General features: G+C 38.3%; 1 protein-coding gene across 2 annotated transcripts in view; it reads left to right on the forward strand.

Annotated features, from left to right (window-relative positions):
- ankrd12 (ankyrin repeat domain 12) overlaps positions 1-16,622 on the forward strand; it is a 60,702-nt gene that overhangs the window by 43,985 nt on the left and 95 nt on the right. Inside the window, exons 2-13 of one of the 2 annotated variants that reach the window (XM_048162887.1) lie at positions 984-1,097; positions 1,563-1,713; positions 3,129-3,200; positions 3,782-3,928; positions 5,705-5,908; positions 6,135-6,277; positions 6,488-6,635; positions 7,408-12,002; positions 12,104-12,202; positions 12,639-12,782; positions 13,126-13,221; positions 15,280-16,622. The exon at positions 15,280-16,622 is cut by the window's right edge and continues 95 nt beyond it. In XM_048162887.1, the coding sequence (XP_048018844.1) occupies positions 1,038-1,097; positions 1,563-1,713; positions 3,129-3,200; positions 3,782-3,928; positions 5,705-5,908; positions 6,135-6,277; positions 6,488-6,635; positions 7,408-12,002; positions 12,104-12,202; positions 12,639-12,782; positions 13,126-13,221; positions 15,280-15,465 (6,045 nt within the window). In that variant the 5' untranslated portion in view covers positions 984-1,037 and the 3' untranslated portion in view covers positions 15,466-16,622. The remainder of the gene's footprint in view (positions 1-983; positions 1,098-1,562; positions 1,714-3,128; positions 3,201-3,781; positions 3,929-5,704; positions 5,909-6,134; positions 6,278-6,487; positions 6,636-7,407; positions 12,003-12,103; positions 12,203-12,638; positions 12,783-13,125; positions 13,222-15,279) is intronic. The other variant, XM_048162888.1, reaches the window with a different exon arrangement.

Raw genomic sequence — 16,622 nt, forward strand, 5'->3', positions numbered from 1 at the left:
GGAGGTGATTGATTGTTGCCGCCTCACAGTTGTTTTCCGTACCCTGAGGATAACATTGACAGATTGTCTTAAATGTATTTTTGGACCCACAGCTTTTGAGTCTCTCTAGTTCTTGAACGAGAGTTTTGGGTTTTTTCTTCCAGTTCCGTTTCTGCTTTAGTGTCTGGTGGGAAATTTTTATTCTTAGTCCATTAGCGGATTTGCATTATAAAAATTACTCAGAACATTCACAAATGTTTTTATTCACTACTAAAACTATATTCTCTAATAATCATAATGCTGACAATTAGTCGACCTGCCCATGGCCAATATTGTCTTGTATACAAATTGAATTAGAATTGTTGGCTGACTTATTTTAGCCAATATTTACGTTATTTTATTTTATTATTTATTTTATTTTTTTGCCCCAGATTTTTTTAGAGTGCAAAATTTCTTTATATTTACAAAATACAATTAAGTTGGTCAGTGAAAACACTGGAAATATTTTATTTGTACTTTTGTTAGTTAAATGAAGGTTCAAGAGAATTAACAAATTACAGATTCTTAATTTTATCGCATTATTACAAAATGCAACTTTTCTGGAAATGGGGTTGTATTTGATTTAATTTGATTTATTTTTTTTTTTTTTTTAACTTTACTTTGCATCCGTGGCTCCAGTATTCACATTAAAACTCCAATCTGGAATTGTACATGTTTCAAATACAGGAAATAAATTGATTAACTGCCAGTTAGTTACTTCTGAAACTTAGCACAGAAGAAAAATATAGTAAATTAGGAATTAAGTTAATATAATTTGCTTCAAGACCAGTATCAGATGCTCATTATTAAAATAATGTAGCATTGGCTGATATTTTATGTTTACCAATGTCATACATTCATATTTGTGTTCATATTTAGTCAAATGTTTCATCACTGAAATACTGTGTTGTATCAGTTTTTCAAGTTCTCATTTGCATCGTAATGATCGTATGTTTGTGTTTCAGGCCCATGATGAAACCTGTGAGCCGTAGCTGCCACAGCTAGTCATAAGATGCACCATGGCCAAACCGGGATCGGACCGAGATGGAGCCATGGTGGAGAAGACAGCGGGGAAGAAGGTGAGTCGGATCATTCCTGAATATTCCACCCAGTTCCTTTTTTAGCTCTGTTACTTTTTTAAAAATAAATTATTATTATTATTATTATTGCAACAACAACAACTTTTTTTTTTAAGTAATAATAATCATAAAAATGATTCATTTAAACTAGTTATTAATTAATAACTATTATATTCATAGAAAATATAGGTTTATTTGTATTTTATTACTTTTAAAGAAATCAACCATCTGACTTGAGCTTTGTTCTAATTAAAATTTACATCTTAAAATTGTGTTTTTGTATCTTATATATGATGAGGACATGAAAATGTACAGCTTGCTAGTAATTTCATTAGAGTCAGCAGTAGCTCTTTTTAGTTTTTATAGTTTTATATTTTATTTGGACAAGCTCAAAAAAAAATCTTAATCTTATTTTTAGTGTTCCTCCATTAAATCTCAAGGTGTATGTCTCTGTCTTTCTCTCAGAGTAAAGAGAAAATCTCTCCGTTTGCCAAAACTCCGAAGCTGGATCGGAGTGAAATCCTGGGGAAAGAGGGGAAGTCTAAGTCTTCCATGAAACGGAAGCTCTCCTTCACCGTCAGTCCGCCCCGGAACGAGGAGCGGGACTCTGACACTGGTCAGTTTTGCATTCACTGTGAATGTTCTAGTAGCTTGTATCTGTGCCTCACTGCCGCCTCCTCCTGGTTACTTTTAGGACTTGTTTTTATTGGACATGCTGTACTAGAGTTTTTTTTTTAATTTTTTTAGGATGTTATGTAACAGTTAAGCCAGCCTCATCAAATACATGGGTGATAGATTGGGTCTCGTTCAAAAACGTAATAGATTTCTCCTCAAATAGAAATTCAGAACATTACAAAGTAATGATAAACGGATATTGTCATTACTTACCTTGTGTTTTTTTTAGTCGCAGTTCTGTAGTTAGTTGCATCATGTGAAGGCAAATATACTAATACTTTCTTTTCTTACCTATGCAGCTGATAAATGGGAAAGTACTACTTAGGATAGTAATATTCATTATAATATTGTCCAAGACCTAATAAGAATATAATAAGATGCTTAGAATACCAAAACTATCACATATCATGCTATTATGCTTTATATTGTGCAAAGATGAAAGTTTAACGAATATCTAACCTTATAATGCAGTATATGTCCGTGCTCCTGTCAATACGTTATTTACACATGAAAATGACAAAGAAATATGAAGTAATTTAAACTAACATTTTATATTTGTGGTGTTTTGTAATGTAAACCTGATTTTGTCAGATTTGTTATGAAAAATCTGATATTTTCCTTGGCAAAAATAATCTGAGATGAAGTGCCTTTTAATTTGTATAATATTGAATTGATAAAGAAATAGGCATGGTTAATTTAATATTTACCAAATTCTTTGTTGAATTTCCTACAAAAATATCTATATTGTGATTATTACCAAAAATATATAACATTTTGCTCATATCGCCTACTCTATAAACCAGTTTTATTTTGGTATTATTTATATACTACAATAGTATTTATCAATATTTTGAATATTTTATTAGTTTCTATATAGTTTTGATTAATTTCAGTTTTAGTCATTTTAGAAACTAAAGCTTAAAAACTAGAAATTTTGCATTGGCCTCTAATTGAAATAAAATAAATGTTAGTTTTTCTATATATTATTTGTTTTCTATTTTATTTCAGTTACTGAAAACGTATCTTAATAGTTTTAGTTAACAATAGCAACACTAATATAAACAAACAAATATTAAAGATTTCAGAATTAAGCTTTTGGGAGCTTATGATGTGAATTTCATGTCCTGCTTTTTGGATGGAAATGGATTTAGGTTTGTCATGTCATCTATGGTACTTAATATTCATCGCGGAGTCTTTGAATCCTGTGCTGTGATTTGTCATTTGAGTGAGGGGCGGAGCCTGTGGGTGTAATCAGTGCTCTGCTCTCCCGTCCACCCCTTCCTTCCCATCCACCTCTCGAACCCTGAACCTCCCCCTCCTTCCCCCCCCTCCCGCCTCTCTGCTTCTGCACTGTAGATGACTCTGACCCTGGGCAGTCGAGCGATGTGTGGGGAGAGAGATTACTTCCTCCCTGCAGGATATACGCAGGTAACTGCCTCCGTTAAAGTCGCCCCACGGCAAACCCTTGCTGTGTCGCACCAACGGTTGCAAACAGTCCGAAGCGAATCACGGTCCAGCGCCATCTTTATTTGTTTCTCTTAATCTGTCTCCGCCTGACCCTCCGTCCAACGCTGGCTGAAACGAATCTAGTATCCGTAACCGCATGACCCTGTCTGTCTGCTAGCCTTTTTGCATCACTCTCAGAGAGACAGTCTACTTTTGGTTGCATCATTTGATGTCCAGAGACGTCTCGCTTTCGCTTTTCTTATTTTTGTCAGGCGATTTGGTTCAAGGAAGCACACACACTGACACTTTCTGGGTTTAACCGCTGCATCTGTTTTAATGGCATGCCTTTCAATAGCGCACAGAGACTCATGGGAGCGGTGTTAGATGGGTAATGCATGTGTCTTTCAGACCGGAAAGTTTCCATTACAGTTCTTCCAGCTGTTTGTTTAAAGGGCATAAATTGCATCAGACGTTGACGTTGACGTTTTCAGACACTGAGATGCATGAATGCAAGAGGAAAGCTGTGCTCATGCTCTTTTCATCCTTTTTCATGTTTGCTGCAGACAAAGATGTTCCAGATAAGAAGAAAGTTAAGAAGGAGCCGGGGACTAAGAAGTCGACCCCTGTGAACATTTTGTTCGGCTACCCTTTATCAGAACGAAAGCAAATGGCACTTGTCATGCAGATGACGGCGAGAGATAACAGTCCAGGTAGGAATTGATGAACACAGAGTGTTTTTTCACCTTTTGCACTGTTTTCATTTTCATTAATAGACTGTTCGACGTATCCCCTGAATTTTATTTGTTCATGTCAAAAGCCAATATTTACTCAAAAATTATATGGATATTTATATGGAGTGTATAAATGTTTTCAGTATTTATTACAATAATGTCTCACTAGTGTTATTTTAGTATTATTTATATACTATTACAGTATGTACTAATATTCTGAATTAGGTACATTTTTATATTTCCAGTTTTCATTTTAGCTTGTTTTAGTAGTTTGAAATTTGTAAGGCACAGTCACTTGGTATTTTTAAATCTGACCTGATTTTTTTGGAAATTTTTTACTCTGACTTTTAGTTGATTGTGATATGAATGTTTATTTATTGTTTTTATGTATGCTTATTGTTTTGTAATGTTTGTATTGTCAAGGTTGGTTTTACTAGGGTTGCAAAGGGGTGGAAACTTTCCACAGGAACTTAACCTGGGGAATTTTGGAAATATTCCAATTTGGAAACTTAACAGGAATTTATGGGAATTAATTGGAATTTTGGGAAATTTATAAATATTTCTATATAAATTTTATATAAAATGTATCATACACAAACATAAATATAAACATTTTGTTTGGTCATAATAACATGAAATGGCAGTTATTTATTTTTTGCATCCAATTAATTCTAATTTAGTAAATATGTAAAATATATTTTTATTGCAGGAATTGTTATGCGTGTGTAATGTATTTCAGTGTCACATGATCCTTCAGAAATCATTCTAATATGCTGATTTGATACTCAGTTATTATTAATATTGGAAACAGTTAGAGTGCTGCTTAATATATTTTTTTGGGGGGGATCCTGTGATAATTTTTTCAGGATTCATTGATGAATAAAAAGTTAAAAAGAACAGCATTTATTTAAAATAGAAATCTTTTCTAACAAATTAAGCCTTTAATATCACTTTTTATCAATTTTACACGTCCGTGCTGAATGAAAGTATTCATTTCTTTCAAAAACTGACCCCAAAATTTTGAACAGTAGTGTATATTGTTGTAAATGATTTCTATTTTGAATAAATGCTGTTCTTTAACTTTTTATAAATCAAAGAATCCTGAAAAAAGTATCACAGATTCCAAAAGAATATTAAGCAGCACAACTGAGGAATGTGCAGGGTAAAAATTCAACTGAAATTGCATTAAATATGGGTGTTTTAACTAAGATTATGCTGCAAGATGTTTTTTTCAACTACATTTAAGTTCCCTGTTATAATCTAACCTGCAATTTTGCAAATTCCCTGTTTATTCTCATTCATTCCCATATATTCCCATGGAAAGTTTCCAGCCTTGAAAATTCCTGGAATTTTGCAGAATTTTGTAAAATTCTATATAAAAAGTTTATTATTATTATTATAGTTTTGTTATATGCTTTTGCAATTTTGAAAAAATATTTCTATTTAACTTTAATTTTGTTTTAGTATTTCAACTTTTTTTTCACTATTTTATTTCAGTTGCTAGTTTTTCATCAAATATTTATAGTTTATTTTATTTTAGCTTTATTTCAATTATTGAAAATGTTTTTTTATTCATTTAAGTTTTAGTCAGTGACTCTCTCTCACCCACAGCCACCAGTTTATTTATGATCAGTGAGTTATGATATAATTGTTTGTTAAAGCACTTGCTTTCTTTTGTGGTCTAGTCAGGTCAGATTGACAATTCAGATAAACTGCATAACCTTGGCATTCTGGTTAATCGGTTTGTAATCTCAGATACCACACCGAGCCACCCCTCTCAGTCTCCGGCGGTGCAGAAGAAGATCGCTAGCAGCTCATCCTCACGACAGAAAGACAAAGTGAACAAACGAAATGAGAGAGGGGAGACTCCTCTTCATATGGCCGCCATCAGAGGGGACGTCAAGCAGGTGAAGGAACTCATCGGCCTTGGAGCAGATGTAAATGTCAAAGATTTTGCAGGTGAGACTGTATTTTATGAACTGTCTGTCATTTATTTTTGTGTTTTATGGAATTAATCATCTTATCATGTAATTACTTCATTACTTTGTAACAGTTCAGGAGTAATGAAGCCTTGGATTTCCCTATCAAATATAATACTGTAGGCTTTATAGTATTAAACAGTTTTCCATTTTTCCTTCCAGTTGTAGATTCTCATGAGCTCAAACTGGTTTGTTCTTTTCTTCAGGTTGGACGCCTCTCCATGAAGCTTGTAACCTTGGTTACTATGATGTGGCGAAGGTTCTGATTGGTGCAGGAGCGGAAGTGAACACGCAAGGATTGGACGATGACACTCCGCTTCATGACGCCTCCAGCAGCGGGCACAAAGATGTGAGTTTTTACTTTAAATGATGACATTTTCAGCTACTGATCAACCTACATGGATTTTTATTGGTGACACTTGCAGCACACTTTTATTAAACACATTTATTGACTGAGGACGATACACTCAAAATGGACAAATATCTGCTAGCAATTGTGAATCTTTCAGATAATCTGATTCACCTGTGTACATTGTCATGTTTTGCCAAACTTTCATAGATTGTGAAGCTGCTCTTGCGTCATGGAGGCAATGCCTTCCAGGCCAACAAGAGAGGGGAGAGACCGGTTGATGTTGCTGACTCTCAGGAGCTTGAGCAATTACTCAAGGGAGAGATCCCACTCTCAGAACCAGAAGAGAGCTCTTCAGGTACAGAGACGTTGGCAGGAGATTTGCCAGTGCTGTTGCTATTGGCATTTCTTTTGAACTTTTCTTTTCTTCTGGGTTTAATACAAGCACTGTCAACATTTGCAGCATGCTATCAGACATGCTGACCAATCTCTTACAAAGAGTCCAAGTCAATCAAATACGTTTTCGAAATAGTTTTTTATGTTCTCTAGATTAGTTTTATTAATCCATTTGGAGGAACATTTATTTCTATACCTTGCATATATTTTGTGTAATATTACATCTTTGCATTTTTGTCAGGTGCTTTTATACAAAGTCTTTGAGTTCAAGCTATACATTTTTTTCAGTTCATGCATTCTCTTGGAATCGATCCTATGACCTTGCCGGTGCTAATGCCATGCTCTACTGTGTTAACTACAGGAATTTCTTTGATCATTAATTAAATGATTCATTAGTTTTAAGGCCGTTTTCATTAGTTTCATTCGTTTTTAATCTTTCTGCAAATGCCCATTCAATACAAAACGGACTGACAAAAAGTCAAGACTTTTTTCTGAACATTGATGCAAAATTCAGAGAATTTTTTTCTCTATTTGAAGTCCTAGAGAATTATTAGTCTTAAGTTGAGTCTTAAGTATTTTTTTTTATTCTATTGATTACGTCAAATATGAATTATTTCATTTTGTTAAGTACTTAATTTAATTGGTTTAAAAATGTTGGTTGAGCCTTTTTATTTAATAGCCCTATTTAATAGCATTTTATTAATTCCCTTTTTCCATTATTTGGCATGTCACAGAATCAGAGGACCCACCGTCGGTGAATCCATCCAGTGTAGACGAGAACATGGAGTACTCGGATGCTGAAAAGGACTCTGACAGTAAATCGACAACAGTGAAGGCCTCATCATCCATGTCAGGGCTGGATGAATACGAGTTCAAGGATGAGGAAGAGGAGGAGGACCTCAGTAAGGCACTTAATGACCGACACATCTTAAGGCGAGAGCTAAGGCAAAAGGAGAAGGAGGAGAAGGAAAGGAACCACTATGCTTCCAAACAAGGCAGCAAAAGCGACCAGTCAACGCCGGTGTGCAAGTCTGAAAAAACAAAGGTGAGACTCGCCTACTGCAGTTCAGACAGTTCGAGCGATGAAGCCGAGGTGCCGACAGAAAGAAGGAGCTCGCCTACCAGGTCGGCCAGTGTGGATGGTCACAAAACAGACAGTAGATCGAAGAAAGAAAGCTTGACTCTTACGTCAGTGGAGCCAAAAGAGAAAGGTAAACAGAAGAAAAAGAACAAAAGCCAAAGCAAAAACAAGGAGAACCAGGAAGTCCGAGAAGAAGGGAAAGAGAACAGCAAGTCCATTCTCTTTTCTTCGGCGACTGTGTCTGACAATTCTGACAAGGGCGTCAGGGAAGAGGATTCATTCAAAATGTCGTTCAGTGCAAAGGATGACACATCGGTCCACCTCTTTCACCTGTCTGTAGTCAAGTCCCCAAAGCTGAACCACAGCCAAACTGACAAACAGACAACCCCACTGAAACAGGAGAACGCTAAGACTTGTGTTTCTATTGGTGATGGATCCTGTCCAGGGGACAGCGTCAAATACAACCACTACACAGAGTCTGACTTCTGCACAGAAGGTTCTAGCAGTAAGAGCTGCAAGCACAAGGAGAAGAGCAAGCATCACCACAAGGAGCTTAACTTGGACAGAGATGATGGCAGTTCCAGTCCTTTCAAAGACAGTAGTCTAAGCAACAGTATAGACAGTTCTGAGGCGGTCTTCAGGAAGACTGACAAAGATGGGAAAGTTGTAAAAAAGCACAAGCTGAAACACAAGGAAAAGGAAAAGTACAGGAAGGAGTATGAGGCCGAGAGGAATCGCCACCGGCAGAAGGAGCCACGCAAGGACGGACATAGGAACATGGAGTTTGATCGGGAGTTTTGGAAGGAGAACTTCTTCAAAAGTGATGAAAACGAAGATCTCTCAGGCAAATGTGAAATGCTTGCTGGCGGATCTCCTGTGAAGTCCTCAGACTCCTCACCTGTTAAAGAGGAACGAGGGGCGTCAAAAGAGAAACATTCAAGCAGTAGCAGCAGCAAGGACAGGAGGCCAAAAGAGGAGCGAGAAAAGGACAAGACCATTAAAAAAGAGAAAAAAGATGTGCCCCTTAAAGAAGAGCGTGGAAAGGACGGAAAAGGAGATGAAGTTGATGACCGGACTGAGGGTCTTGGCTCTGGCCGAATTCCTGACAGCTCACTGCACAGTTCAGGAGTCAAAGAAGAAGTAGATGATAAACCAATTACTGTCAATTCAGCAGACCAAGATCAGCTGGAGTCTCCAGAGAAGAACTCTCGTGAGAAAACTGATAAGCGACCACCAACAAAGGATCGGGAATCTGAAAAGTCTGACAAGAAACATGCAGATAAAGACAAGAAAGTCAAATCTGAACATTTAACTGACAAGCCTGAACTTCACAACTCTACAGATCGATGGAAAGAAAAGGAGAAATTAACAAATATTTCACATTCACCCAATGATAAGAGCCATAAAGAGAGTGAAAAGCTCAAAGCAACGTCTTTGATGAAAAAGCATGAAGAGAGCAAGAAGAATAAGGACAAGCTTGACAAAAGATCTGAGAAAGAGCACTCTTCTGGTGACCACAAAGACAAAGATAAGACAAGTTCTGAAAAGAAAGGAAAAGCCCCCGAGAAAACCACTGATCATGGAAAATCTGACCGCAGTAAAGAAAAAGAACGGGAAAAAGATTCTGACAAGAGGGACAAAGATTCTGACAAGAGGAAAAAAGAGAAGTCAAAAGAGACCACCCCCTCTTCCTCATCCTACTCCAATCTAAAGTTGTTATTGGAAGAGAAGAAAGGCTACGTTTGTGAGAACAATAAGGTTGTTTCATCTAAATCAAAAGAAGAGGCAACCAAGCCTCCAGAGAAAGACAGAGATAGAAGAGAGAGGGACCGGGAGTCTGAAAGGCATCGGGACCGCGAGCGAGACAGACACAAGGAAAAGGAAAAAGATCGATCCCAGCTGAACAGGGATGGCAAAATTAGCAAGACGAAACCAAGTGAAGTGGACTCCAAATCTAAGGTTGCACCCACTCTAAAGGATACCCGTCCCAAAGAAAAGAGGTTGGTGAACGATGACCTCATGAAGACCAGCTTTGAACGCATGCTCAGTCTCAAGGACCAGGAAATTGAACAGTGGCATAGGAAGCACTTAGAGAAAATCAAGCAGAAGGAAAGGGAGCGGCTAAAGCAGCGTCCCGGAACTGACCCTGTGAAACAACAGAAGAGCAAGGAAAAAACAAAAACGTCCAGTGAGCCTTGTCTAACCAAGGAACTAACTCGGTCAAAGAGCTCCGAAGCACCAGATGGGCACCGCGAGAAGATCTTGAAAGATGCCACCAGTGGAAGAACGCTCTCAGTAGATGCGAAAACCTTGGGGAAGAATGGTCCAGTAATTGAAAACAGTCTTAATCGATCTCCAAGACCAGAGAGTGAAAAATCTGGACTTATGTCAAGATCAGTATCCATGATTTCTGTGGCAAGTTCAGAAGATTCCTGTCATGCAACCATATTGACACCTAAACCAACTGAATATGATTCTGACATGAACATGGAAGCTTCAGATTCCCAGCCACCTTTCCTGCAGTCTTCCCTCATTTTGCAGTCCTCCAGATCACCTACTGTTCACGATAAAGATACCGGCAGTCTTCCCGAAACTGCTCTCTGCAATCGCACACCATTATCAAGCAGGCATGCCTCCCCATGCTTAAGGGCTATTTTGGATGAAGAAGCCAAGGTGTCACCAGCTGAAACAAGAACGACAGAAGAGTCTCAAATAATCAGTATTGTTTCCCAACCAAGCAGCGAGCAAGCTGCGGTTCATTCAACTGACATTAGCATGTCTCCTGTTCAGGAAAATCAGAGCAGTCAAAGTCTTACTAGTGCTCTTCCAGAAAGCGAAAGTCTGACTAGTAATGAAGGTGAAGGTGTCACTCCCATTTGTCAAGTTCAACCTTCACCAAACTTCCGAGAGTCTAGTGCAAAAGACTTAGGTAGCCTCAAACAGGCTAACAGTGTGTTTCAGACCCATTTGCAAGAGAAAAGCAGGTCTTGCAACACTAGTAGTCAAATAGAGCATGCAAGTCTGGGTCAGCTTGATGTCCCTGGTGCCGTAATGACGGAGGGATCAAACAAGGAGTCTTCACTAGCTGTTGCATCACAAGTTGCATCATTTCAGTCTTCTCACACACAAAATCCATCTGAAGCCAGTTCACCTTTGCATTCTAGTAGCCAGCAATGGGAAACTGGCTCCATTTCCAGTAGCGAACAGACATTGACAGCAGACTCTAGTTTGAGGCCAGAGCAAAGAGAGAAACCCTTAGTTGTTTCTGAGAACAAAGTGGAAAAGAGTGGGGAAAACATCACCAAAACAAGTTGGACAAGCACTCAAAGTCCATCTATTGGTTCATGTAAATCCAGCTCTGAAGAAACTACTAAACCACTGCTGAGAACAACCAGTGTCCAAGAAGATACCGAAAAGGGTGATGCAAGTGTGCAAGATGAAAGTATCTCAAATTTCTCCAGTGAGCCATTGGTTACAGTTGATGCTCAGCCAGAGAAACACGAGCAAGGCTTTCATGCAGCTTCAGTGACAAACGTGTCTCGCTGTGCCAGTCCAGAAAGGGTACCTGAAGACCCCATGGAGCTGTCTGAAGATGTTTCGGACAAGAACCGAATCACAGAAATGGATGGTGCGAAAGTCCTGTCCTCAGAAGAAGGTGCAACGACACAAGCTGTATCTGAAAGTAAGGCTGATGCAGAGACATCAGACCAACTTGCTGTTGAGGAGAAGCCTGTGAAATCTGACCTTCAGACCAATGTAGATCAGGGTCAGAGCAGTGCTACTGTCCAGCCTGATCATCAGGCAGAGCTGCCCAGTGGAGCGACCTCAGGAAGTTCCTCCCCGATATCTATCGTGGACAGAGATTCAGATACATCTGGGGCCAGAGCCAAAGTCCGACTCCTTGATGAAGAAGCTGATATACAGGTGACCCATCCAAGGAAACGAAAGATGCATAGGGTTTCAGCTCCCACCCAAATGAACCTTACGGCTCAGCAGGTCAAAGAAAAGGCGCAACAGTCCTTAGCTGCAATTGTAGATGCATTGAAGCTTGAAGAGATCCAGCCTTACCAGACCGAGAGAGCAAACCCATATTATGAGTACTTGCACATTCGCAAGAAGATTGAGGAGAAGAGGAAAGTGCTTTGTAGTGTCATTCCTCAAGCACCTCAGTACTATGACGAGTATGTGACATTCAATGGGTCCTATCTGCTGGATGGAAACCCTCTCAGCAAGCTCTGCATCCCAACGGTAAGCTGGTCACCACTTCCATTCTGTGAAAGTCATGATTGGAACACATTTTTACTCAATAAAACGAAACTGAAATCTCACCATACTGTTTGCTCTTGTAGATAACGCCACCTCCCTCTCTACCTGAACCACTGAAGGAGATGTTCAAACAGCAAGAGGTGGTGCGGATGAAACTAAGACTGCAGCACAGCATTGAAAGGGTAAATGGAAACCGTAAACTATATTGTATTTACTGAACATCAATCTCTAGTTCAAAGTTTCCTGAACCAAAGGGTAACACACCCTAGGGGTTCATGATGGGACTGCAGAGTATTTGTGAGAAAAAGTCTTAAAGTCCTCATTAAATCAAAATGTAGGTTTTTTGGCTTTCAGTATGAATGTGAAAGCCTTAATGTGATCTGTAAGTGATATAAACGAAATGCAACTGGCTATTTTTTAAAAGGGAAGGAGCTGGTCAATATATCCCGGCCTGTCTTCCTGTTTTAGTGGAAATTACGTCAACTCATTGAGCTCCTTTTATATTTAAGAATTGTTAAATAAATAAATATATATATAAATTGTTTTAGCTTTAGGTTGCTGCTTTTTGGTTGCAATAAAGATGACTTGATTGAATGTCTGAGGTTTTTGCTCTTTCAGGAAAAGCTGATTGTATCCAATGAGCAGGAGGTTTTGAGAGTTCATTACCGTGCTGCAAGAACACTAGCCAATCAGACGCTTCCATTCAGTGCCTGCACAGTCCTATTGGATGCCGAAGTATACAACATGCCTCAGGACGTCCAGGTAAGTGGTCACATTATAAGGACATTATTTTCAATTGACATAAAGGTACTTTTAAACCAGAGTAAACGCTTACTTTCATTTGATGTATGTAAGAGTACGATAAAATGACGTTACATGAACAAAAAATCCAAGAACAAGACAAGATACCAAGAACTTAAAATTTTTAAACTTTACAGTTCTTAACATACTTTTTTTTTTTTTTTTTACAAAAACTTGCATTGCAAAGTGCATTTTCTGTAATCAACATCAAGCTCAACTATGACGACTTTTAATACCTCAGAAAATTGGTCTTGCCACATACAATATGATTCATCTTTACTAATCTCTTCTTTTTACATTTCAGGGTGATGATGGGAAGACCTCTGTTAGAGATCGGTTCAATGCAAGGCAGTTTATGTCTTGGCTTCAGGATGTAGATGACAAGTTTGACAAGCTGAAGGTACAAAAACAGAAATGAAATTAAACAAACGATTCAAAACAACACAAAACAACCAGCATATCATGGAATAGTGGCCTCAAAAAATATTTGGACACTTTATAAAACATAAAAATGCATGAATGGAAGAGCATCAGATAATGAAACATCAAATCACTCTTTCTGAAGTTCCTCTAATGCCTGGATTGTAGTCTTGATTTTTCTTCGAGGAATGAACACGTCACAATATTCCTCATTTAAATAATTTCCGCCCAAGGCATATGCAAAAATGAAGGGGCGGGGCCTGGTTGAGTTAGTAGTGTGTTGAAACTTGCGGTTATGGTAAGGGGCGGGACATTTCCCAAACACGCTCAAAGCGCATGACCAATCACAACACTGGTCCAGCTGACCAATCAGAGCACACTGCATTTTCGGAAGGAAGGGCTTCATAGAGACGGGAACTAAATGGGTGCGTTTCCCAAAAGTATTGTTAGCCAACTATGGTCGCAGGTTCCGCCATTATGAGCATAGTGCAACAAGTCGGCGTTTCCCGAAACCATAGTTCCAACAAACATTTGCAAGCAACATCAGAAAGTTGTGTGTTTGGAACAACAGCTCTCGAACCTGTTGTTAGTTTTTTGACATGTAGACTTAATAAATCCTTATCTTGAGCAAAATAAGCAAGCTAACATTCAGTACAATCTATATCTTTTATTTTGAATATATACATATGTCATTTACATGTTTTAGTTTGTCGAGATTTAAATCACTGTTTTTGAAGAGTGCGTATGTGCGTATACTATCAGCCTATGATTGAATCTGCAAATAAAGCAAAATAACTAAAATGAGATAAAAATGAGAATGAGTCCTATAATTAATAGGCAAGGCAATTTAAGGCATTTTTATTTATATAGCACATTTCATACACGATGGTAATTCAAAGTGCTTTACATAAAGAAGAACTAAATACATAATAATAAAAATGGAACGCTTAGGAAAAATAAAAATAACAGTAAAAACAGAGAATGCAACTATCTGGATGGAAGAGTTAGGAAGTTTCAGGGAGTTTTTTGTTGTCTGCATAATAGTAAAAAATCTGGAATTAAATTGATCTCAAAGGATTAATTAAAAGAAGTTGTTACTCCACCAATTGGTTGGTTTCTTCAACGATGCATCGTACCGTTAAGTCGTTATATGGACAACAGAGCGTTACTGACAGACTGGGAAGAGAGATTGGAAGACTGCAACAATGTCAAAAATGGGGAAAAAATTAGTTTTTTGAATGCATGAAAACCTATTCTACTAAAGCCCAAAAACAAAGTAAAGATATTGTAAAAGGGCATAATATGGTTTTGAGAAACTTTCTTACATTTTTTTCTAATGCAATTACATTCAAACATTAAAGGTGCTAAAGAGGATGTTTTGTTTTATACATTTTTTGCAATATTACTTGAAACTGTCTTTACTAACTAATAAAAGACTATTTATTGGGTGCACTGAAAGTAATAATATTAATATACATCATCTGTGCACGAGGTAGGGCCTTAAAAACATCAGCCAATCATTTACGCGATCATTGCGTAAACGATTGGCCCTCTGGCTTGTCAATCACTGCCGTGACATTCCTTGTGAGAGAAGTGCGCGGATTGGCCCTCTGGCTTGTCAGTCACTGCCGTGACGTTCTTTGTGAGAGACGAGCGCGGCTGCGCACTCCAGTAACTTTCCACACTCCACAGGCGCCGCATGCAATGTTTTTGTCAGGAGACAGGAGTAACAAGTGCAGATTATGAGTTACCTGCGGTGAGTCCGACATAATGAATCCAAAAAACACGACACAGCGAATGCCGGTGGTAAACACTCGTGTACCAATACTCATGCACGAGTTTTGGGAGGTGTTCCTTTGAAATGAGCTATGAAGGAGGGGGGTTGTTCTTACGCATGCACTCATTTCAAAAACTCAGTAACAGTCTTTGGATTCTCAGTCGACGAAAAGATCCTCTCTGTCACCTTTAAGTGTATTAAGTGAACCTATTTGAAGTCACTGTATCTGTACAACTGACACCATTCTCTGTTTTGCTGCAGACTTGTCTCTTGATGCGTCAGCAGCATGAAGCAGCGGCGTTAAACGCGGTTCAGCGTCTGGAGTGGCAGCTAAAACTACAGGAATTGGATCCCGCCACTTACAAGTCTACCAGCATTTTCGAGATTCCCGAATTCTACATCCCTCTCGTAGAGGTCAATGACGACTTCGACCTGACACCGATATGACCTGGTGACAAGATATACAGACGACATAACATTTCATAGCTGTCAGACCACGTCACGTGATGATGTCAAGACGTGCGTAGGGTGATAAACACGAAGCACTTGATTTGGAGGTGTGTGTGTGTGTGCGTGTGCGCATGTATGTTGTGCGTTTGTGTGTCACAGACTTTCCAGATTTATAATAAAAGAAGTAAAAAAGAAAAATAACACAAACGAGTGCTGCACTTTCAGGCTAACTGTCATCATCGGTTCAGTCTGTGTTCGCTGTTCTAGTTCTGGTTCGACCACACGCACCAAACGCACTTCACCACATGGGCGCCAGATTGGCTCCTATAGACTATACTAAAACGCACTTAACCCTGAGGTCCACTATCCAGAACGGTAGGCCGTGGGTCAACAAAGAGGAGTGTCGGAAAACCAGCCTCCAGAGGGTGAAGACCACCATCGGGAAGCAAGAGAGATTTTCGTCCTCTGTTATGAAAGAGATCTCAATCCAACATGTTTCTACAGTGAGTGTTCATAGATAATGTATAGATTGTGCTCCTCATTTTTTAACTTATTTTATACATACTGATTGTGCATTTGTAAATAGCCATGTAATTATTGTTTTTAACTTGTAAAAAATGAAAGAAAACTGAGAGGACGGAAAAAGTTTAAGTAATAAATATTTTGATTGTAAACTTTGTTTTGTCTAATGTTTAATGGACCAAAGTTGTTTTTACATTGAAGTTCTTTGTTGTTGTTGTTGTTGATGTTCGCTTAACTCTTTAAGCATGTGTTTTGAAATACTTTTTCGTTTAGTTTTATTTTATTTTATTTTTTTAAATTCCTCTTTTATCCCTTTGACATCCATCAAAGCCGATGTTTTTTGACTTGTGATTTCTATAATGTGCATGCTTTCGCAGGTTCGTCCCTTTCTGACAAGTTGTACCGTGGTGAGGTTTACTGAAGTGGTCCTGGTTCTTTTCTGCCATTGTTGTGTCTGTTAGTAACATCCACTTCTTGCGTGTTGTCTCTTGTGTCTTGCGCACATTTAAAAAAAAATGGAAAAGTTTGTTGTGGTTTCTCAATAGAAAAAAAATACCCTTACTTTTACAGTTTTAATGTGAGATCACAACGAAACCTATTTTTTACAACGTAATGCCTTTTGAACGATGGTT

Source organism: Megalobrama amblycephala, linkage group LG17 (genome assembly GCF_018812025.1).
Source record: "Megalobrama amblycephala isolate DHTTF-2021 linkage group LG17, ASM1881202v1, whole genome shotgun sequence".
Classification (NCBI taxonomy): domain Eukaryota; kingdom Metazoa; phylum Chordata; class Actinopteri; order Cypriniformes; family Xenocyprididae; genus Megalobrama; species Megalobrama amblycephala.